This window comes from Atractosteus spatula (assembly GCF_055471065.1).
Source record: "Atractosteus spatula isolate fAtrSpa1 chromosome 10 unlocalized genomic scaffold, fAtrSpa1.hap1 SUPER_10_unloc_6, whole genome shotgun sequence".
NCBI lineage: Eukaryota > Metazoa > Chordata > Actinopteri > Semionotiformes > Lepisosteidae > Atractosteus > Atractosteus spatula.
Window position 1 is genome coordinate 870,366 of NW_028296626.1, and position 25,650 is coordinate 896,015.

Sequence of the window (25,650 nt, forward strand, 5' to 3'; positions counted from 1 at the left end):
GTGATTGTTAAGCAATCGATGATCAAAAGCACGTCTTCTAACAATTCGTGAGAGTATTATCGGCACTGTTTTTACTCCGATATACTTTTCACTTGCTAAGCTGACAAATTGGACAAGAAAATGCCAGAGACACACTCAGTGCAGACTGAGGTTGGGAAGGAGGCGTGGCCCTTCAACGCTTGACAACTGAAGGACATTCTCTCCGCAACGGAAGAGCACCTGTCAGAAGTCGCAGAGGCTAAAGGAGAGCACCTGGCTCCCGGAGCTCCAAACTCAGACTTGGAGGATATGGGCATCTATCCCGCTACCTCTCGCATGCTTAGCGAGCGCTCTACCATTTGAGCTAATCCCCCTCCCTTCAGGCTTCTCTGCATCATGTCTTACCACCTCTGCCCCTCTTACAAAGCACTGCTTACTGCCCTTGGTCTGCAAGGTAGTCCTTTCAAGTGCGATGACGACGCCGGGACCTTCGTTGCCTATTGTACGAGCTGAACTTTTGTGCTCATCAATTCAACGCTCTTTCCATCAACTCATCTTGTCTTTTGATGCTTCGTGTTTTGCGCTCCTTTGACTATCGGCATATCGGGTGACTGCAAACACTGAAGTTCTTGCTTAAGGAGTGTGGAGCATTGTTTTGAAGTGATCGCTGTTCTGCCATGTTGACTCCGAGTGAATCTTTCTTTGGCAACATGGGCAGGCTGACAGCAGCGCGAGCGGAAGCAATGGCAAATTTCTTGACTTATTTCTGAGTGTGAATACTCTTTAGGAAAGGGATGAGGCTTTGCTTCTCCCCCGTGTAAAGGTCACGCATTCCAGACGTGGTTATGAGCGACCAGTTGCCGCAAGTGTCTGAAAAGAGCAAGAGAGGAAGTGGCCCTGCCCCGAAACTCACAACTTTCTGATGATGAGATTATGAGGGTGCGAGAGGTCCCTCATTTATAAGGAATCCAAAGTAACAGCTGCTGCCCTGTAGTTGTTGGTGAAGTAGCGGACTAAGCAGAACACCAGATGATATGAGAACGTTCCTGAATATAGTGGAAATAATATCCTCAGTCAGAAATGAACTTGCATCAGTCGCTTGAATTTTATTGTAATATTTCCCTAAAATTGCTTTAAAGACACACCAGAAGTATACACAATGAAGTTTAATTAATTCATGTTTATTAATCAGTGCAATTTAACAGTGTATTTTAATGTTTATAAGATTCGATCTTTTAGCCAACAGATGTAGAGCCTTAATATGCAATAGTGAGTTTTCAGAATTCCAGGGGAGCAACAAGAACAAAAATTAAATACATATTTAAATTCAGTGCATGTCTTAAATGCGATCTGGCCCCTCTGACTGTTAATTTAATAGATTTGTTGAAATTTTCATTAGGATGGTACTCTACACTTTTGAGAGTGAAAAGGGATAGGATTTGGGGATTCCGAGCATAATGTTTGTGGGCCATTGTAAGGACATGTCCTCTTTTTAAAAGTCATTATTTAAGACAGTTCTGAACAGTCTCAGTTCTCTCACTCACTCAAGTCAGAGTCAGAGGAGCAGACCGGTTCAGGTCATTTTAGTTCACTGTAGTTACAGAGGTCTCTCCTATGTAGCATTTTTGATTTCTAAGTAAGACACAAATTATATTTGCAGATTAATTGTATTTGCAGCTCTAAAAAGATAAACTTCAGAGACTTCTGTAACAGATCTTTTCAGGTCATTTCAGCTCAGTGCTGCTCCTCTGACCTTGGGAATGAGTCTTAGGAAATTCAGAACAGCGTGTTGCTCGCCTCTCACTTGCTCTGCAGACCAGTCCAGTAGGAGCTGCACAGTCACTATGACGTGTGCAGTCCTACACCGCCTTGATATCAACAGGATGAGCCTCCTCTTCCATCTGCAAGACTATGAGCACTCTGGCTGTATATTACTGGACCACAGCCACAGGACAGAGAAGGGGGCAGTGTTCCTAAGAACTATCATGAATAAACACTTTTAAAAAGACGTAGAAGGTTATTTTCTTGAACGTACCCTTACATTTGCCACCACAACTTAATTCTCTGTACCCCCAAATCCCCAATCTCCCTGCTTTCCCCAGAGAAACACAAGTGTAGAGTCCTGGCACCCTTTCAAACTGCTAGGCGGTGCAGTCAGTTACAAAATAAAAGAAATTCCTTAATTTAGGCATCGTCATTCCCTGACATTTCCATGGCCCAGTGTAAAACATTGGACACACACCTTTGGAAATGTCTGAGAGGACACATTTTGTGGATATCAGAGATGAACGGCTGTTAATAACGACCCCGCCCTTCACAAGCACTATATTCATTCAACCGCTGGGTGAAGCCATTTCCAATTGGGGCTCTTTCTGGCCAGTACCTATTCCCACAAGTAACTCCAGTCATTGGGATGCTGGAATGACAGATGACCCAACTGGTGATGTGCTTGCGTGAGCCTCAGTTAACTGGTGTCATGGGATACCAGATTACAGCGAACAACAGTCTGCAGCTTTATTACTTCTGCAACCTGGAGATAATCAGGGACTTTACCAAGCTCCCTCGGTAACAACAACATAGTGAGAGCTATTACAGCAATCTACAGCTAGTCCATATTAGGAAAGCAGGGCGAATGACCAGAGACAGTTCATCACATCCTTTTTACAGAATACATTTGGTTACAAAACAGATCATGACCCTTCTGCCATTTCTATTTCCACATAGGATCCAAGAACAGCGTAAGATTGCAAGGCTTAAGGAGTTGTTTCAGACCTTGCACAGGGAAATGTAAATATAATTAATATTAATATATTTAGAGGTCTCGGGTTTTGCAGTCTTATTTTCCAATAATAGAAAAACACAGAGACAGCAGTTAATTAGTACAAGTACACATCTCATTTCATTTCACGTACACCTGTACTTCACCGGGTGCCAACAGCGTCCGAAAGCGATGGTCGAACGGGGATTGATTTCTGTTGTTGTGGTACGTGTTGCCAACTAAAGTTCAAATGCTTTCTACAATCTTTGGCTGAACGTGGATCTTGTAGGTCAAAGAAATGTGTCATGACTGAGGATGCCTCTTCTTCGTGTCTTCTAACAGCTTCCAGTCCATTTCGTCCAGCAGCCAGCCCGGCGGAAGAACATACTGGATTCTAGGGAGCCATGCGATGGCCCTTACACAGGCGACGACCAGGCAGGAAGAAGGTTTCAGCAGATGAGACACGGGTCAGGAGATGTCCACCTTCACCAGGTTACTCAGGCACCCCAGACAGTGGAACAATTCCTGCCAACCTCTTTCTGTGGTGTTGATGCTGTGATCTATAATGAGTTTATGAAGTCCAAGGAAATGGCCATTTTGGGTTGCCTTTGCTAAAAAAAATATTTATATTTATTTATTACATGGAATAAGATAAGATAAGATCACTTTATTAACCATATACAATTTCTTGCATTAGGAATTTGTCTTTTCGCATACCACAGCTTGCTCTCCATGAGACAGAAAGACAGAGAGGACCTGGGGATCAGAGCCCAGGGTTAGCCACTGTACAGCACCTCTGGAGCAGTTGGGGTTAAGGGCCTTGCTCAGGGGCCCAACAGAGTAGGATTCCTCTGCCTGCCGTGGGATTTGGACCAGCAACCTTCCAGCCACAGGCAAAGTTCCTTAGCCACAGAGCCACCGCTCCGCCCATAGGCTGAATACAGTTGTGGTATCGCAGCTGTAGGTAAGGACAGCTAATCAAGCATTTTAATTCATTCGGATGTCATTTCCAGGAACGTTTCAAAACAGTAGTATCAACCAAGATAATGTTTTCCTGATAGATAGGTTTAAACAATATTATTTTTTGAGAATACTAATACTACTAAGTTTATATATATATATCTAATAAAAAAAACTTCAATTGCATTGAAAAATGAAATGCACTATTGTTAGAAATAGAACTACTGTTTTCTTACAACACAGTCCTAAATTAATAGGATAACAATTCTGGCATGCAGCTTATCAAAAATTAGAAAAAGCTCTATTTTATGATTTCCTATGCCTGATTAAAATAACGAAAAGCACTCACTTTATTTAGATCTTTTGAATGTTTTATAAACAGACATAGAATGTATCCTAAGCAATGTATTTGAAAAATTACATGGAAAACAAAAAATATGATAAAGTAGAGAGTACTGTTTCTAAGTTGGGATATTCTGGTGTTCCTAACTAAAGGTTTGATTTAGTTCTTATTTTTACACCATTTGAAAATCATACAGTAGACTTGTCATAACAAGCACTTATTCTGTTGTAGATCTATTCTAAACATAAAGGATCTCTGTACAACTTACCAAATGTGACAAGACTGTCATCTTTCAAACAGGAGTGCATTCGAAGGGACCTCAAGCACGGCAGTTTGACAAACTTTAATAATCATCTCAGCTGCCTTTTTAATGCCTTTTCCAAACGGCAGATGCAAGACTTCAAGGTTTTTAAGTTTCTGCAGTGCACAAGGTGAGAACACAGATAATTAGCAGCACTTATTTACTCAGCTCTTTTTGGGACGGCCTATCCCTTCAGGACATTCAGTCTCTTTACTATACATACTGTACAAATATGTGCAAGAGGGGAGTGAGTCAAGACAAACTTGAGGTTCTTGTCTGGACCGCATTTCCCAGAATGCTGTGGGGTGTGAGCTGCAGCCCGCTGTCACAAGACCTGCTGGTGGAAGATTATTGGTCAGGTGTCAGATCACAAAGAAGGAAGCTCAAGCTTCCAAAAGTCAGTTGCTTTGCTTTCTGCCATTTGAAGCGAAATGGAAATCTAATAAGTAAATTGATTCTTAAAATGTAGAGAGCTTTAGGAAAATATATAACAAAGTACGCACTGTTTAGGTTACTTTAGAAGACAATGTACCAAAACAATATATGCTGTCTAGGTCATTAGATTAGCCGAAAGTAACTGATAAACTTTGAAAAACAAATCTAGTGGTGCTTCTTCTTTCGTTTTTTATGATGTAATCTGTTTTGTCTTAGGGAAAGGGGAAGTGTTAGAAGGGACAAAGTGCTGAGCTTTCTCTTACAGCGCAACATCTTATAAAAACCCTGTACTGCTTGTAACAAATTGAGTCTCTGATGCACTTTGCAGAGTGGCAACAGGGCTCCCAATATTGCAATATTGAAATAAAGACCTTACTCAGGTAAGAACTCTCTCTCGTGGCTTCCTTGATAGGTATATTTCCATGACAATTTGGGGGCTCGTCCGGGATCACAAACCTGAGCGCAGACGGCTGCTGAAACTCCATCCGGACCCGGACAATTTTAGCAAATTGGACGAACCTAGGGGGATAAACTGTTTATCCTTCCAGAGACGCGTCTGGAGAATTGGCAGCTGTCTGACGTCAGTAAATGATCCTTAAAAAATTAATAGTTTGAAAAGCGAGCCCCAGGGGTGTTCTCTTTGATGAGTCAGGGACTTATAACGGGTCTGGGACCCGGCAAGTCTGGGACTCGTGAAATGAACATATCTTAACACAGACGTGTGGTGTTTGCTCTGCGGAGTAGTTAATGTGATAAGGTTCAAAGTAAGGCACCGTTCGGTAAAAATGGGACCGAGCAGACGGCAGATCCTCCGCTAGGCTTTGTGCATCTGAGGGACCAAGAGAAAGACACAGAGGACAGAGCTGCAAGGTTCTGGAAGTGTTTAGTATGAAGAGACTCAGGGAAACACATGTTTTTTGTGAAGAGTCACAGAGAGAGAGAGAGAGACTGGAGTTAAGAGTTGTTCAGTTCTTTGAGGATGGCAATTAGCTTAGCTGCCCACTCCTGATAGTGAGGGACTGAAAAAGAGCTAGGTTTTTACTTTGGAGTTTGTTTTTTTATTTCCCTGCACTATAAATAACCAGTGCTGTTTCTGAGCCTTATGTCTTTATTTGCGCATGTCTGTTTCTCTGCATTAGCCTGTGTTTAAAGACTGTTACAACAAGTCCAATGGACAGTCAAATGTTTTCATCATTTGGTTTTCCATCACAGGGCACATATAGATGCCAGCTGTAGATACTTAAATGTTTTATAGACACACATACAATACAATATCTGTGCGATGTATTTAAAAAAACTGATAATTCTGTCAACCAAATTCATCCATCCATTTTCTAGCCATGTTATCCAGTACAGAGCTGCATGGCAGCTGAAGTCTATCCCAGCAAGAAACACGTGCCTGGCAGATACATCCTGGATGTATCTAGATGTGCACATACCTATATAACCTACCACTGTGGGAGGACTGTGGGAGGAGACCAGAGCATCTGAAAGAAACCCACACTAAACCGGAGAGAACATGCAAACTCCCCACAGACAGAACCCAGGTCCGGAATTAAACCCAGGGCTCCAGAACTGCTAATGCAATGACAGGCAATGCCAATGTCCCAGCAATACACCCCAGGGAGCCACCGTGCCACCCATGGACAGAGCAAGCTAATTGGTTTTAGGTCAACACAATCATGCCCAACATCCCAAAGAAATTGGAGCTGAACTGCAGAGCAAACAATCATTTTGCCTATATTAAAAAAGTAAAAGAACTTAAGATCAAATCATAAATATGTTACAGTCACATTGTCACTAAGACGAGCTGTTCACATGAAAGCTTCAATAACTCACTGAGAAGTGCCTGGCTTTTTAGAAGTTAGTTTCCACCTACTGAAAGCTGGCGTTACTTCACACAGTGTCAAACACTTCATCACACAGCTTCAGCACTTTCAGATTTGTGAATCTCCCAAGCTCTACAACTGAGAAAAAAACAAAACATTACAATTAACAGAAATCACAACGAGAACTGTTAGAGTGATTGTTTACTTGATAAAAGACCTCTTACCTTTTCTCTTCTCTTATGTCCAGAAATAGAATACCTTCTGTACAGGTTGATCTGTGAAAAGGTTGTGCAAGGCAAATCAACTTAAAAAAAATAACAATTTATTTTACCTTTATTCACACACTGTAAAATCCGTCCTCCAAGTGAAAAACAAGTGGTCAGACGCTCTGAACAGTAATTGCAAATGAAAATGAAATAATAGAAACACTGGCTGGACATCTTCAGAATGAACAGTGAAATGTGAACCATAGAGGACAGAAGGAGACTATGAGAGTGCAGAACAAGATACCCAGGCATGTTGTTGAGGATAATGCCCTGGATTCAAGTGTTTCGTAGCAAAAGCAGTTAACTACTCATGCAAGTAACAGTCTTATATTTCTAGTTGATTTGGGATGAGCTGTAGACTTTTGTTTTTTTGACATGATTTTGTCAGTAATACGTGAAAAAGTCTAGGCCGGGGTGACTAGTTTTGATAACCTCTGTAAAACCCGCTGGTGTGGATAAGAACTGCTAGAACAACAATCTGGAATATGATGCATCAGAACACGGCACAGACTCATTGACAGAAGGAAATGGCTCACCAAAACCTGAGAACCGGTAAACGCTATGCAGCCCAGTCTGAGCTCCCGCAGGCTAGCGCAAGGCAGGGGGCTGATGATGCCTTCCAATGCAGGACAGGAGTCACTTTCCAATACAAAGCTGGACAAGAGTGGGAAATGCACGAAAAGTTGAAACAGAAACAAAAAACCAAAAACCACCCATCAGCAGCTTCATACTGTTACTGGTGCAGACGATGACTGGCCACTCCTCCTGAAAACCACAGCCTCTGGTTCTTTCACCAAGAAGGGCAGTGCAATCACGTTGCAATAATACAGAAGGAGTTTTCCCAATGTTGTAACAGAAAGAATAAGGTTCTGGATTACAAGATGAAGTTAATTGCATGCAAGGAAAAATAAAGCCTAAGTCTTGTTTCCCACAAGAAACAACAAAACCGAAATATTGTTCAAAGTGCTGGTACAAACTTTAGGTTTATATATCCTTTCCTTTCCGCTTCTGACATTGCTCGTTATTATGGTAAAGAGGGGAGGTCACGTGTTTGGCCAGTTCACAGCTTTTTGGCCAAATGATCAGGGATTAAGTCCCCAGGGGGTTCCCTAGCTCTCCTATCTTGCATCTGGAATCCTTATCAGTTAACCCCCTTTCCTGCCATAAACTTCAGCTTGTTGTTTAGAAGTCTTACTTCTTTCCCCCCTTATAAAATATGGCATACTGATGGCCCCACACCTCATCATCATACACACATTCTTTTCACATTTTTTTCTACACACATCTATTAGAGGCCTCAACCTGAATTCTCCCTCTTCCCCAATAGAGGTTTCACAGGGGTCTCAGACTCCTGCTCTCCCAGTGCCGCTCATCTGGCATCTGCACGGGTGTTACCTTGAGTTACTGGAATTCTTTATTTATTGTGTTATTTACACCTTACTTCAACTACTTCAGTCGGCAGCTGTAAAACTACAAATCAGTTCAGAGACAAAGGTCTCCCTTTCCTACCATAAACTCCTGTTGCTTAGAAGTCTAATCTTCAAGCAGAAAGGACTTAATTTAACCCCCATCTTTACTTTTACTTCACCAATAATAATTACTGTATATTGATTTGACCTCAGCATTGGCCTTACCTTGATTCATTTTGGTATTGGTATTCTTAATTTATCTGCTTGGGCCTTTTTTAAACAATGCTGTGACAACTCCCAAAGTGCGCTCTATTACTTCGGTCTTTCACTTTCCATCAGCACTTTTGTAAGACTTACATTTTGGTTATTTGTAAGCATTAATGTAGCTTCTACTTGGCACACACTGTCGAATTTATAAAGGGAAGTTTGTAGTTGATTACATAAATGAGTTTGGAAATTTAAGATGGAATGCAGTTAAGGCAGATATTTAGATTCATGCAGCAATATTTTTTGCATTCGTATTGCTCCAAGGAACACATCTGTGCGGTCATGTTTAGTGTTTTTAAAGACAAAATGGTTTGATGTTTTAGAAGAAAATGCAGTCCAAACACTCATATTTGTTTGCTCTGGCACAATATTTTTGGAATCATGTTTTGATCACTTAAAAACTTCTTCCCAGTCTTGGTCAGGAGTAGCCATTCATTCCAACAGATCTTTGTTAGTCTGACTCATCCATCCATCCCTTTTTCTAACCACTTATTCCAGTTCAGGGTTAGGGTTAGCCTTGTAGCGCAGTGGCCCTGGGTTCACTTTCAGTGCTGTCTGCATGGAGTTTGCATGTTTTCCCTGTGCTCATGTGGGTTTCCTCCAGGTGATGCAGTTTCCTCCCACAGTCCACTGGCAGTGCTGGTAGGTGAACAGACCCCGATCTGAGTGTGCATGTATGTTTGTATCTGTCTGCTCTGCAGTGGGCTGGCATCCCATCCAGGGTGTATCCTGACTTACCCCTGTTACTTGCTAGATAGGCTATGGCTTCCTCATGACCCTGTACTGTATAAAGCAGTTTAGAAAATGGATGGATGGATTAACCTGATATTACCTAATATAGTGTCTTCCTCTTGTATGGTATTATTCAAGTACAGTTTCCTTAGAGTAGCCACCTTACTGAATCCAACTGGTAGGGCACACAAAATTCCTGGAGATGGACCCAGTACTAATTTCAGTTCCTCCAGTTTTGAAAATGTGTCCATTTGACGGAGTAGTAATTCTGGAAAATTAGAAAAGGCGGTTTATTCATTAAACTCTAAACTACTAACAGCCAACTTTCTGTAGTAAAACCGTGTTCAATATTCGTGATTTCGCTTCTTTGCACAAAAGTGTTATAAGGTTATACAATGTTATAAGGCACAGCTGCGTTAACATGACTTAACATGATTTTGGAGCAGTGCATCCTGGGTAATGCTTCAGTTGTTCAGTTTCCTTCAGGAAAGCGTCAGAAGTGGCTTGTGTGTGGACCTGTTACCAGAGCAGTGCCTGTGCGCGACTCAGTGTTGTGTTGCCAAATAAAAGAAATATTATTAAAACAAATATCTTCCATGAATCCCTAAACTATCAGTTTCAATTTACTTTCCTGTCAGTTATTCCTGTGAGGTAATAAACGTCATTACAAGACAATAGTGCTGCATTTTTTAACAATAATAAAAATAAGATCTAAAAGGAAAGAAAATGCACACAACAATGAAAAGAAAAACTTAGTCCAGTACATGGTAATCTGTTATATAGCAGTGATCTTATTAGTTTGCACATACAATAATTAGAATAATAGGGAAGGCGGAATGCTTTTCTGAAGTTTTCAGTACTAATTTTCTTTTAAAATACTAATAACTAACATCACTTATTTCTGATATAGTTATAACAAAAATAATTATGGTTTTGTGAACTGTGGAACCACACATTATTTTCCCGCAAGGCATTAAGTTCCATGTTTGAAAATTCACCATCTGAGGAGACCTCAAGGCACCTAACCCTCATAAATACCAAAGTGTTACTGTACACTGTTCTAGTACACTAGAGGGCACAAGTGAATTTCAAATTGGCTTCTTTACGAAAGCAGCTGTAGGTGTGTGGAACATGCTGCCCAGTGATAGTGTTGAAGCCGATACCCTGACTTAATTCAAGACAGCTAGATGAGGTCCTCCAGTCAGGAAGGGAGGCACTCCTTTACACAAAGGGATGTGGGAGCATGGAACAAGCTAAATATCCAAGTTGTTTCACAAATGGAAACCACAGGGAAGTACATTTAAAAATGAGCATGGGAGACAGTAGCTCACACAAAGGGTGGTGGGATAGTTTTCTTTCAGGAAACAAATGGATGACATCCTGGGATCAATTCAGTACTAGCTACCAAATAAAAAAAGGTCAGAATACTGTTGTAGTGTGCTCTCATGAGGCACCAGTTCTGTAGGGGTTTGGGCATTTACTGGGACAATTATTAATTGTGGCAGTAAATCGCAAAATGATTCTTTTAATGGCCTTAGAATCCAACCATGCGGTATAACTCAAACAACGCACACACAGGTACTAATACACTAAAATACATTTATTAATACATAGAAGGTGCATGTAAATCTAACAGATCTTATCGTGAGGGTTAGCAGAATACAAAAGGTATATATTCATTCAGTTACAAAGAGTTACACATATCAAGAGGACATACGTTCAGTATATCATTCATTTAGACCGTTTCTTGAATGAACTTGGTTACAACTTCTACATTAGATACTCAAAACAAGTACATAACTCTTAGGAATTAAATTGATATCAACTGGTTGGGATAACAATTGAATTCTCGAGCAGTAATGCAGTGAAGTTGAATACTCATCCAATCTCTGTGGATTCAGATCTCCCCCGGACAAAGAAACAGTTGCAGGCTTGTTGCTGTCCAATCCGTGCTCTCTGGCTAGGTGCCAAGCAGTGCTCGGTGCGGCTGGAGAGATTCCTGCTGCGCTGCTCTCTGAAGACCGAGCTAGTTAGTGTTGGCTTTAACTAGCAAAGTTTGTGCACAGGAGAAAACTGACTGTGGGTCCCAGCTGGTCAGGAAGAAGAACGGTTCGTTCCTGATGAAACGCTAGTTCTGAATACTGATTCAGCTGTCCACAGTTCCGACCTGTTCACGAGGCTTGCTGCTGATGCTAACCTCGGGTGGCAACCTCTGGTTACGCGCTGGCAACCTCCGCTCTAGACTCTTAGAACAAGGAAAGTTCTGGCACTCGGACACACTGGCCGTTACATGGTGGTCCGGGCTGAGTCTCAGGATGGTCAGGAGGCGTGCTGCGAGAATGTCCTGCACTTCCCAACTGTTCTGGCCTGCGGGCCGCCCTGTCCTGGAATCATTCGCACCCCTGGAATTGTTCTTTTTGGAATTCTTCTTCAGGCCCTCTGTGTTGCCTGTTTTTACCTGGAGGAACTTCAGGTCGTTCATTGGCTGAAAGTTTAATGGGCATCAGAGACCCACGTGGGTTACTCGGCCCTACCAGTTCCTGATTGGTTGATCAAGGTGAGATGTGAGTAACTCACCCCTGACACTTAGGAATGCAGTCCAGATGTCCATCTGGCACTCCCTAGACAGATAGGCGCCAATGGATGACCATTGATCATGATAGCCAGGCTTAGCTAAGTGCATCCCCATTTGGGAGCTGTCCCTTATCAAAGAAACCTTAAATCAGCCTGCATGAATAGCTTATCTGTGGCTGCACCACAGAGATGAAGAGAGAGATGGGGCCTCACTGGCAAGAGAGCGCAAAACTTAATTCCTGTATTTTAATTAGCCTTGCCGCTACAGGTGTAACAGTAATAGTATCATGAAATCTTTATTCCTCCCTGCAGTCTCACTCTCTAACAATGTAAAATAAATGCATTATGACATTATCCATAAACAAATATTTCTGGTAGTAGCTGATACATTAATGCTGCACACTGGTATCTTTCCGGGAGTGAATAGGATGTGCATATAAACTGTGCATCATGTGATACCTGTCAGTTACACCTTCAACAGGCTGACAGGGTTAGCTTGAGAATACCAGCAGAGTTAGAAGATGAGTGTTAGTTGTTGTGAAGCAGGGTTATGAAGTGGTGTAGCTTCTTCTACACTCTGTTGTGTTAAATCCTGCTTGACCTTAAAATGCCTTTTGTCTTGTGTTTTTGTGTGTGTGAATTACCTGAGTCAGGGTAGTGTCAGCAGGGTCTTGTCACAGTAGATGAGTGTATATAGTGCCTTCAGAAAGTATTCACCCACTGGAATTTTGTTGCATTTTGTTCCCATTACACCTCCACATTTTAACATTTTTTTCCTCGTTTTAAGAACACTAAATTCAACACATTTATGAATCAAAAATATTTTTTATTCAAGAACATTTGTTTTTCAAAATGAAAGATTTACATTTCTCATTTACAAAAGTATTGTATTACAAGAGATTGTTTGTGTCTGCAGTTTCTCCCATTTCAGCCAAAAAGCTCTGCAACTCTGTCAGTGTTGGAGCTGGCCACTTTTGGTCACTTTTCTGACAATCACCATTCTTGTCCGGTTGCTCAATTTGGTAGGAGGGCCTGATCTTAGTAGTGTCTGGGTTTTGCCATGTTTTTTCTATTTAGTTACAATGGGATTTAACGGTGCTCCTAGGAAGGTTCAAAACTTTGCCAATCTTTTTATAACCTTCTCCAGTTTTTTTTCCTCCTAACAACTTCATCTCAAAGTTCCAAAGGTAGCTCCTTGGTCTTCATGACAGCAGGACTGATCTGATCTGCTGTTTCAGTGAGACCTCACAGTCAGTGATATCTATTGTGCAATCAAGCAATTGAACACCGGTGAATTTGAAATGAACACAGGTGTACCTTGTTAATGTATTTAGTGTGATCTCTCAAGATAATTGACCCAAATTAGGTTGTTGAAACAAAGGGAGTGAATACTTATCAATTAAGTAATTTTCCATTTTTATTTTTAATAGATGTCTTCAGAATTATAAATACTTAATTTCATTTGAACATTATAAAGAATTGCTTCTACAGGAGTGGAGAAAAACATTTAAATATGATTTAATTTGACTTTGCAACACAGCAGAATGAGAAATAAACAATGGGGTGTGAGTACTTTCTGAAGGCACTGTATATATAGCTTGTCCTGTCTGCAGTTGCATTGAAAAAAAAATTGAAGTATTACTAACGGTGCCAAAATAGATTTTCTTATTAAAAGAGATTCATACAGTGTCTTATTCTTTATTATTTACCCTTTATTGCATAAATATTTCTTGTATTTGATATATATGCTCTCTTATCCACATAAATTAAACTCTGTGACAAGAACTATTTCTGTTTTAGTCAACTGTAAATAAGAGTATAGTCAAAATTTAACTGACCAGACGAACTCAAAATTGGGTGACTACAAAGTGACTATGACTAATAGACATTTTGGGAACAAGTAAAGGTTTGTTCCATGCTGAAAAGAGAAGAAAATAAATGTCTCGGCTGTGGAGCCTTCTTCGGATGTCACATGCTGACGCATCTACCCACTTGAACTAAAAGACATTTTAGTTGAGTTGACTTAGACTATGATTAAATAAAAAACCTGGTGACTAAATTGGTGTTTTTAAGTCACCTGACTGGAACTCTTCCCACACTGACTGTAGCTGAATGGTCTGTCTCCTGTGTGAATGCGCTGGTGCTTTTTTAAGTCATGCGATTGAATAAAACTCTTCCCACACTGACTGCAGATAAACGGTCTCTCTCCTGTGTGAATGCGCTGGTGGGCTTTTAAGCTACGTGACTGACTAAAACTCTTCCCACACTGACTGCAGCTGAATGGTCTCTCTCCTGTGTGAATGCGCTGGTGCTTTTTTAAGTCATGCGATTGAATAAAACTCTTCCCACACTGACTGCAGCTGAACAGTCTCTCTCCTGTGTGAATGCGCTGGTGGGCTATTAAGCTACTTGACTGACTAAAACTCTTCCCACACTGACCACAGCTGAATGGTCTCTCTCCTGTGTGAATGCGCTGGTGGGTTATTAAGCTACTTGACCGACTAAAACTCTTTCCACACTGACTGCAGCTGAACAGTCTCTCTCCTGTGTGAATGCGCTGGTGTGATTGTAAGTGGCTTTTCTGACTAAAACTCTTCCCACACTGACTGCAACTGAATGCTCTCTCTCCTGTGTGAATGCGCCGGTGGGCTATTAAGCTACTTGACTGACTAAAACTCTTCCCACACTGACTGCAGCTGAATGGTCTCTCTCCTGTGTGAATGCGCTGGTGGGTTATTAAATTACTTGACTGACTAAAAGTCTTCCCACACTGACTGCAGGTGAACAGTCTCTCTCCTGTGTGAATGCGCTGGTGGGTTATTAAGTTACATGACCAACTAAAACTCTTCCCACACTGACTGCAGCAGAATGGTCTCTCTCCTGTGTGAATGTGCTGGTGGGATTTTAAGGCATGTGACTGACTAAAACTCTTCCCACACTGACTGCAGCTGAATGGTCTCTCTCCTGTGTGAATGCGCTGGTGGGTTATTAAATTACTTGATTGTCTAAAAGTCTTCCCACACTGACTGCAGCTGAATGGTCTCTCTCCTGTGTGAATGTGCTGATGTTGTTTTAAGAGGTGCAAGTGACTAAAACTCTTCCCACAATGACTACATCTGAAAGGTCTCTCTCCCGTGTGAATACGCTGGTGTCTTTTAAAGTCACTTGACTGAATAAAACTCTTCCCACACTGACTGCAGCTGAATGGTCTCTCTCCTGTGTGAAGGTGCTGGTAGGGCTTTGAAATGCTTGAATAACAGAAACGCTGCTCCTCCCTGTGCCATAATGGCAGTTTGTCCACTCCATCTGAGCAAGGCCTTGAGTGATTCTTCCTCATCCTCTGATTGTACTGGGGTCTCTTATTCTGCCAATGCTCCATGGAATGGTCTTGCTCTGTGTGCTGAGATTTGTTTTCTCCACCATGTCCTTCAGTGTGCTGCTCAGCAGTGTGAATCATCCGGGGCTCCTTCTCCAGCTCTCTGAGACTAAAACTGTCTAGTTCATTCAGTTGTTCCCCTCTTTGCCCAAGAACAGACCTACTCTCCAGTTCATTAAAACTTTTAACAATTTTCTCAGTAACCAGATTATTAAACCTGTGTGTAAAGCCATCAGATACTAAGGGATCATATGATTGTTTGAGACTCTGCAATGACAGTCTCTCCACTTGAACAGAACAAGGCCTAATTATCAAGCCCTGTAGGAGCTGCTGTTGCTCCTCCCTGTACTGACTCCTCTCTGTGTGCTGTGACTCAGTACTGTTCTCTTCACCAGGTACATCAGTCTGCTGCTCTGCAGCGTCAATCAACTTGGACTTCATGTCCTGTTCTGTAAGATTTAAAACATCCAGTTCTTCACTGTGCTCTCGTACAGAGACACAGCCCAGTTCATTACAACCTTGTGTAATATTGTTCGAGTCCAGATTATTAATCTTCTCTATAAAATCATCACATACTAAGAGCCCAGGTGTCTCACTCTCAGGCTCTGTCTTCATCATGGGCACAGAGTCCAGATCCTCGACACTCTGTCTGCTCTCTGTGTGCTGCTCACTGAGTGTCTCTTTCCCTTCTGCGACAGTGAGCTCTCTCTCCTGCACCAAACTGGAGCCCCACTCCTCCTCACTGTGCTGCTGTTCAAGAGGAGCCATTTCCCCAGCGTCAGAGAGAGCACTGGTCTCTGTGCCTGTAAATACAGGAAAAGAAAACAAGAACTTTATAATAATAATAAACTTTATTTTATATAGCACCTTTAAAGGTGGCTTCTCAAAGCACTTTACAGAAGGCCAACAACAAAATATACACAATATAAGCATGATGAGAATATAGTTAGACGAGTCAGTAGATGGTGGTACTAAGTCCAGTAGGAGCAGAGGGGTAAAGAACAGATAAATAAAGGCTCTTCTGAAGAAGGTTTTGAGTCTGGATTTGAAGAAGCTTAGAGAAAGTGACTCTGATATCCTTGGGGAGAAAGTTCTAGAGCTTGGGGCAAAACAGGAGAAGGCCATGTCACCCATAGAGTGTAGAAGGACTGGGGGACAAATAGTTGAACACAATTAGAAGAGCGAAGGTTGTGAGGTGGGGAGTAGGGCGATAACTCAGACAGGTACTGAGGTGCCAAGCCATAGAGAGCCTTATAGGTAAGCAGGAGGATTGTTAAGCATCACGAAACTTGACAGGAAGCCAGTGCAAGGACTCCAGGATAGGAGTAATGTGAATACTTGCACTAGACAAACTGGAAATTACAGCATATTAACACTGCACTGACAGAGATGGGTAAATACAGACACACTGACTGGACACTGCAGCATATTAGCACTGCACTGAAAGGGGTTAATATAGACATGCTGACTGGACACTACAGTACATTAACACTGCACTGAGAGAGAAAGGGGTTAATACAGACACACTGACTGGACACTACAGTACATTAACACTGCACTGAGAGAGGGGTTCATACAGACACACTGACTGGACACTACAGTACTTTAACACTGCACTGAGACGGAGGCATTTATACAGCCATGGACTGCTCAGAGAAGGGGTGTAAATACAGACAGACTGACAGACAGGACACTACAGTACATTAGCACTGCACTGAAAGAGAGCGGTTAATACAGACACACTGACTGGACACTACAGAACATTAACACTGCACTGAGTGACAGGTTAATACAGACACACTGACTGCATATTATAGTACTTTAACACTGCACAGAGAGAGGTGGGTTAATACATAGACACTGACTGGACACTACAGTACATTAACACTACACTGAGACAGAGAGGGGTTAATACAGACACACTGACTGGACAATACAGTACATTAACACTGCACTGAGAGAGAGGGGGGTTAATACATACATACTGACTGGACACTACAGTACTTTGTAACACTGCACTGAGAGGGGGGGGGGTTAATACAAACACACTGACTGGACACTACAGCACATTAACACTACACTGAGAGAGAGTGTTCAATCAATCTTTATTGACAGAAAAAATAAACAAAGTATGAATCTTGATTCTTAGAACCCCACCTTAAGAATTATTAAAATAAAATCATAATTGGAATATTAATTTTTTATTCACAATCCTGCACGTTTCCAAAACACCAACGCTTTTCAAATGTTCCACAGTCATTATGAGATAATATAAAACATATATTTTAACGACATCCTGCTCTTCACCAACCCTTCAAACATCCTCACCAAGTCTACAGACCCGGAACCAGAGATCTTATTTTTCAGAGTCTTGTAGATGGTGAGTTTGGCCTGGCCCAGTAGAAAGTTGGCGAGGAGGGTCTGAGTTTTTTGTTTTTTCGTATGACCCACCCCGAACATGAAAATAATGTAATTGAAGGCCAGGCCAAGGTTGATGAAGAGCCAAATCAACACGGCAAACATGGGCGACAGGTGGGGGCAGGCACTGTAGTAGTGGAACACCGTCTCCCTCTGAGCGCAGAAGGGACAGGCCCCTTTTGTTGAGGGGAAATCTGTAGAGGCTACCCCAGGCAGGCCGGACACCATCTGGCACCCCCAGACGAGCCCTCCAGGGAGTGTCAGGGAGTGCAGACAGCTGGGCCTGGTGTCTAGATGTTACAACTAGTCTATACAGACACTTCCCCTCAACACCAGCCAGAGACCTCTCCTCTGAAGCAAGGGACTCAAGGAGAGATCCTGTCGGCCCGGGACTGAGTGCAGGAGACACTAGCAGACCAGGGAAAGGAGGCTGTGTGGTTGGAAGGTGGCGTTCCTCAAACAGACCCTGGACTAGCAGTATCTCCTCAAGAGGCAGAGCAGAGCAGAGCAAAGCTGACTAAGAAACCCGTCCACACACCGCTGCGAGTGTAGTCCCAGAGCGTCACATGCCCACTCCATGCTGCGCCAGCAGTCCTGATCCACGTCAAGCAGGTGGTGGAGTTGTGTGACGTTGGCGCGGACCAGTCTGCCGGTAAAGTCCAAGGAGCGGCCCAGTTCTGTGTCCATTCACGGATTGTGTACTAGTGGCTCTCAGAGTGACCAGTATAGACTGGGCCGCTCCTCCTCTCTCCGCACGTGCAGATGCCGCCAGGCTTTCAGGAGACTACGCTGGAAAGGCTGCAGTGGAGACAGGTCAAGGCTGCAGTGGAGTCGATCCCGAGGTGTCCTGCTATACGCAACAGGGTGAAGGTCAGCTCCCTCCAGGACAGCAAGGCCGGGCCATACAGCAGCTTCTGTACTGCCTGCATACGAAAGGCGTCCACCCGGCTCCGGATGTCAACGAGTCCTTGTCCTCCGTCCTCTCTGGGCAAATAGAGGACACCCCTCCACAGCCAGTGCAGTCCATCCCAGAAGAAGTCGAGAAGCGTGGCCTGCAGCTCCTCGATCAGTCCAGCTGGTGGCTCCAGGCACAGCAGGCAATGCCACAACATTGAAGCCACCAGGGTGTTGACAAATCAGAACCCGGCCTCTGTAGGAGATCTGGGAGAGCAGCCAGCGCCAGCGGTCCAGGCGACCTTTCACTTTTTCGAGGAGCCCCTCCCAGTTCTTCCTCACACTGGCCTTGTCCCCCAGGTACAACCCCAGGTATTTGAGTCCTCCTCTGGTCCAGCTGAACTTCTCTGGCAAGACTGGGGGACCCGTCTCGCTCCACTCTCCCAGGAGTAGGGTGCTACTCTTGGCCCAGTTTACTTTGGCTGATGATAGCCACTGGAAATCATTCAAAGTTGTCTGTAGCGCCCTGACATCCTGTTCTCCTCCGACCACGACCATGATGTCATCAGCGTATGCCAACATCTTGACAGTAGAATTGGGGCAGCCCGGGATGGACAGCCCCTTGATGACCCGGCGCAGCTGATGTAGCAGAGGTTCAATGGCAAGGGAGTAGAGCATTCCTGAGAGTGCACAGCCCTGCCTGACTCCCCTCCGCACTGGAAACGGAGCAATCAGCCCTCTGTTGACCTTTAGCACACTGAAGATGTCACTGTACAGCACCTGAATCATGGCAACAAAGACAGAGCTGAATCCGAAAAACCTCATGGTTCTCCACAAATACTGATGTTCAACCCTATCAAAGGCCTTTTCCTGGTCTAACGAAATGAGACCAGTATCTAAACCCAATAGTCTGGAGGTGGCCACAACATCTCGAATCAGAAATATATTATCAAAGATTGTCCTTCTGGGTACACAGTACGATTGTTCGGACTGCACCACTGATCCCAGCACCACCCTCAGCCTGTTGGCCAGAGCTTTGGACAGGATTTTATAATCCACACACAGCAGGGCAACAGGTCTCCAGTTCTTAATGTCACACAGGTCCCCTTTCTTAGGCAGCAGGGTGACAACAGCTCTCCTGCAGCTCAGTGGCAGGTCCCCGTGCTCCAGACTTTCCGAGAACACATCCAGCAGGTCAGGTCCCAGCACGGCCCAGAAGGCACAGTAGAATTTGGCCGGCAAGCCATCAAGGCCAGGGGTCATACCATTACTCAAGACACTGAGTGCAGTGGAGAGCTCCTCCAGGGATAGAGGCCTCTCCGGCCATGCCCCCTCCTCTTCGGGGACCTGTGGAAGGTCTTCAAGGAACCTGCGTGTGCAGACCTCACAGAGTCCTCACTTGCCTCGCTGGAGAAGAGCGTCTTGTAGAACTGCATGGTCCTCTCCTGGATCTGCCCAGCCTCGTGCAGCTCCTGCCCTGTCTCCGAGCGCAGGCAGAGGTTCTGCCTGCTCTGGCCCGGTTTCTTCTCTAGGCCAAAGAAGTAGCGAGTCGGGGCGTCTACCTGTGATGCACTCTGAACCCTAGATTTTATTAGAGCTCCCTGTACTTTTGTGTCCAGAAGGCCAATGAGTGATTTTTTTGAGTGTGGAGGTTATCAATTAGCCTCCTGTCTGCACAACACTCCAGAGCCTGGTGGAGCTCCAGAATGTCTCTCTCCAGAGCCTTCATGGACTCACGGATACCTCTCGTGACAATTCCAGTGTACTGCTGGCGGAACTGGCGAATCTGCACCTTCCCAGTATCCCACTACTGCCTCAGGGAGACAAAGTGGGCTTTCTGACTCCTCCACTGCTACCAGAAGAACACGAGGCAGTCACAGAAGTGAGCATCGTCAAGCAGTTGGGTATTAAAGTGCCAGTAGGCACTGCGGGATCTCACTGATGGGACGACGACTGTGCAGATGGTGAGACAGTGGTCCGACAGGCCCACTGGACAGATGGGAGTACTGCTTGACGATGCTGTAATGATGTTTACGGCAGTAGATGCGGTCCAGCCTGGCCAGAGAGAGGGTGTTCCCTCAGACCTGGGCCCAGGTGTACTGCCTCGTGTCCCCATGACATCTCCTCCAGATGTCAGTGAGGTCAGATTTGACAAGGATCCTGCGCAGCTCCCTGGCCGACAGGCCATGTGGCTCTCCGTGATTCCTGCATAATTCCTGTCTAGTGTGCTGCTCTCTGTGCAGTTAAAATCATCCCCCAGGAAGACCAGCTCTTCAGGCTGGCAGGTCACCAGCGCATTTTCAAGCTCCCTGAAGAAGGTGACCCTCTCTCCGCCGTCTGTGGATGCGTAAATGTTAATAAAAACAAAGGTTTTCTTCCTGTAAACTACTTGCATGAGTAACAGGCGACCTTTCACAACCTCATGGACGGCGATAGAGAGGGGCTTCAACCCCACAGAGAACAGCACCGTGACCCCCGCGCTCACAGGGGACCCATGATTGTACACAATGTCCCCCTGCCACTCCCGCTGCCAGGCAATGATGTTGGAGCTGTCGGTGTGGGTCTCCTGCAGGAACGTCACCTGCAGGCTGTTTTCTTTGATGACCTCCAACACCGCAGCTCGCTTCAAAGCCCTCCGGCACCCATTGGTGTTCAAACTCCCTATTCTAATGCCGCCCATGTTTGCGGAAAAGAAAAAAAGAAACAACATAAAACACGAACAGACACATAGCACACAGACGGATAGTGATGTGATGTAAGAGACGGGACTCATTCGTGCTGAGGTGCATTCTGCGGTCCTGCCCTGATCTTACCCAATAAGCTCTTCAGGCACCATCTCTCTTGATCGCTGAAGTCATTCGTACCTGAGCCTTTTCAGATGGTGCGTCGCGGAGAGGACAAAGAGCTCAGTGTCGGGAAAAAAGTCCTCGACCACAGTTCCCCTCTTACCTTTAGTCTTCTCTAAGAACTCCCTGATGCTCTGGAAACTGTAGCCTACTCTGCAGCTCTGCCGGGCCGAGGAGCCCGAGGCGAGAGAGGAGTCTGTGAAGCCGCCCTCGTCATCGTCGCTCCCGGACTCCGAGGAGCTCCGGGCGGCGGTGGCGAGGACACTCCAGCGCGTCCTTACTCTCCCAGTGTCGGAGTCACTCGCGGCCCCCGGGCCGGCGACAGAGCCGCCCTCCACCGAGCTCTCTGTGCTGTGCTTTTTCTGCACCGCACTCTGCACAGATTTTTTCGTGCACTTTCTCCACGGTGTCTTAAAACCATCGTCTATTTTTCCGGATGTTAATTCATTTCCTCCCCACACTGTGTCTACAGTTTTCGCTGGCACTTGTGACGAGTTTTCCTCCGTCGGTGTCACTGCCTGCTCTCTCTCTCCCTGACTCTCCTGAGCTGCTGGGCTCTGCAGCTCCCCTGCTCCGCCAGCGCTCGTATCTTGCTCCCCGGTGTGGGGAGCTCCTATCTGAGGGCTGAGGTGGTCCACTCTTCGCTATCTGTTCTCCTGCATGGGACACCACCAGCTCGGGCTCACCTGCCCCCTCCAGCGATCTCCTCTCCTGCACCCCGGCCATGGGCTCTGCCTCCCTGCTGCCTCCCTGCACTGCTCCACTCCCCGCTGCCTGACGCTGTCTCCTGGCCTCCTGTGCACCCTGGGGCTGAGGCTCCCTGCCCATCTCATCCTCCACCTCCGGGCAATTCTTCACCACATGCCCCTCGCTCCCGCACCTGAAGCACTTCGTCGATTCCAAAGTCACGAATGCAACATAACCACAGGTGTCAATCCGAAATTTAAGATCCACATTGATCTCCTCCATGGGGTTTTTTAAGATGCCCTGCAGCCCAGAGGGACCCTCCTGATCGGAGAGACCACCTGTCCGTAATGGGACAGCTCCCTCTACAGCAGCTCGTTCCTCATGAACGGAGGCACATTGGAGAGGGTGATCCTCCAAGCTGGGGCCGCGAGCGGCAGCACCGGGGTGAAGGTGCCGTCCAGGACGACCCCTTTACCACCAGGGCATTTGCCAGATCAATAGATTGCAGGAAAATAACTATCCCTCCACTCATGCGGGAAGCGGACTTGATGTTCCTGCAGCCCACAACCTCCCCGACCGCAAGAACGCACCTCTCCAGCGGTTCATACAGACACACTGACTGGACGCTACAGTACATTAACACTGCACTGAGAGAGGTTCATACAGGCACACTGACTGGAAACTCCAGTACATTAACACTACACTGCAATCAGAGAAAGGGGTTAATACAGACACACTGACTGACTGGACACTACAGTGCATTAACACTGTACTGAGAGAGAGGGGGGTTAATACAGACACACTGACTGGACACTACAGTACATTAACACTGCACTGAGAGAGACGGGTGAATACAGACACACTGACTGGACACTACAGTACTTTAACACTGCACTGAAAAAGGGGTTAATACAGACATGCTGACTGGACACTACAGTACATCAACACTGCACTGAGGGGGGGGGGGGGGGGGGGGGGGGTTAATACAGACACACTGACTGGACACTCCAGTACATTTACAATGCACTGAGAGAGGGGGGGGTTAATACAGACACACTGACTGGACACTACAGTACATTAACACTGCACTGAGAGAGGGGGGGGTTAATACAGACACACTGACTGGACACTACAGTACATGAACACTGCACTGAGAGGGAGGGGGGTTAATACAGACACACTGTCTGGACACTACAGTACATGAACACTGCACTGAGAGAGAGAGGGCTTGATACAGACACACTGACTAGACACTACAGTACATTAACACTGCACTGGGGGGGTTAATACAGACACACTGACTGGACACTACAGTACATTAACACTACACTGAGACAGAGAGGGTTTAATAAAGACACACTGACTGGACACTACAGTACATTAACACTGCACTGAGAGAGAGGGGGGGGGGTTAATACAGACACACTGACTGGACACTACAGTACATGAACACTGCACTGAGAGGGAGGGGGGTTAATACAGACACACTGTCTGGACACTACAGTACATGAGCACTGCACTGAGAGAGGGGGGGTTAATACAGACACACTGACTGGACACAACAGTACATTAACACTACACTGAGACAGAGAGGGTTTAATATAGACACACTGACTGGACACTACAGTACATTAACACTGCACTGAAAAAGGGTTTAATACAGACATGCTGACTGGACACTACAGTACATTAACACTGCACTGAGGGGGGGGGTTAATACAGACACACTGACTGGATACTACAGTACATTTACAATGCACTGAGAGGGGGGGGTTAATACAGACACTGACTGGACACTACAGTACATTAACACTACACTGAGACAGAGAGGGTTTAATATAGACACACTGACTAGACACTACAGTACATTAACACTTTATACAGACAAGGACAAACTGGAAATTACAGCATATTAACACTGCACTGACAGAGAGGGGTAAATACAGCCATACTGACTGGACACTACAGTACATTAACAATGCACTGAGAGAGGGGGGGGTTAATACAGACACACTGGCTGGACACTACAGTACATTAACACTGCACTGAGAGAGGGGGGGGGGGGGGTTAATACAGACACACTGACTGGACACTCCAGTACATTAACACTGCACTGAGAGAGAGGGGGGGGAGTTAATACAGACACACTGTCTGGACACTACAGTACATGAACACTGCACTGAGAGAGAGAGGGCTTAATACAGACACACTGAATAGACACTACAGTACATTAACACTTTATACAGACAAGGACAAACTGGAAATTACAGCATATTAACACTGCACTGACAGAGAGGGGTAAATACAGCCATACTGACTGGACACTAGAGTACATTAACACTGTACTGAGAGAGGGGTTAATACAGACACACTTACTTCACAGTACAGTACATAAACAATGCACTAAGAGAGAGAGGGATTAATACAGATACAGTGGATTAATATTCCAGAGGAGTTAATACAGACACAGACCTCACCAGTGAGGAAGTTATAGACACTGGTTTTAAACACACACACATACTCTGACTTCATACACGTCACCACACTGACCTGACAACAGTTTCATGTCAATTTCTTCTTTTATTTCTGCAGTGACTTCACAGGGAAGCGTCTGGGTACCCTGATCTCCTCTTGCTCCCGAATCCTCCTCCCAAAGCTGCAATCTCCACTTCAAGCTCTCGTTTTCCTTCTTCAGCTGCGCCATTTCACTCCCGACACTGTCCTCCACACACTGTGTGATTTTAAACACGGCCCCTCTCACCAGGACCTGGGAGACGCTGCGGAGTTTGTCTTCAAACTCGTTCTCAGAGTCAGACATCCTGTTTCCAAAAACTTCTGACACTTCATACACGATCGATTTGAGCAAAACGTGCATGAACGAGTCAAGCTGGATTTGCAGATTTAACAAGTACTCCGCCATTCTTCTTCAGAGTCGATCAGAAACAAAGGCTGACTTGCGATGTTTAAACAGAACAGCTTCTTTATTTTTATTCTTCACAGATTCTGTTGTCAGGGCTGTGCTCTGTTCAAGTATAAACACAGTTGACAAGATGCTACGTTTTCAGAAACTGAAGTTATTAAAAAAACAACTTTCTTCTTTATAGAAAGAAAATCATTCAAGCACCCACAGGCATGCTGTGTAGCGCCGTGTGATGACGTCATTCGTTAGCGCGGCCGCGGCTTCAAAACAATCGAGAAGCGGAGCTGAGAAAGAGGAGTTTCTGCAGCCGGATATAAACTTAACTGCACCTCCTAGCGCCACCTAGTCAAGAGGAGTGAATCACCTGCGACTTGCGCCGTTCGTAAGTGTGAATTTTGTGAAACGGAACAGATTTATTGTTTTGCCCTTCCACAACGAAAACGTCTCCCTTTGCAGGTTTTTGGTTAAAGAAAAAAAAATTCTGTCATATTCTTCCCAGCTGGCAATATTTATTCTGCACCATAAGCAAGATTTGTATTTCATATTTCGCAAATTGTTTGAATTTCTCGAAAAACACGTTGTTCCAAGAAAGGAAATAAATACTTCCAGTAACAAAATCAAGCCATATGTGATTGTCCTTAATGATACATTCTGTA

The 25,650-nt window shown here is 44.8% G+C and overlaps 1 protein-coding gene across 1 annotated transcript; it reads right to left on the reverse strand.

The window, feature by feature from the left end:
* Positions 1–13,550: 13,550 nt before the first annotated feature.
* Positions 13,551–24,994, reverse strand: LOC148811935 (uncharacterized). The gene is made up of 2 exons (XM_088908711.1): positions 24,625–24,994; positions 13,551–16,032 (listed from the first exon to the last, which is right to left on the reverse strand). The coding sequence occupies exons 1-2, from the start codon at positions 24,992–24,994 to the stop codon at positions 13,922–13,924; spliced, it is 2,481 nt and encodes an 826-aa protein (XP_088764837.1). The 3' UTR covers positions 13,551–13,921.
* Positions 24,995–25,650: the final 656 nt, after the last annotated feature.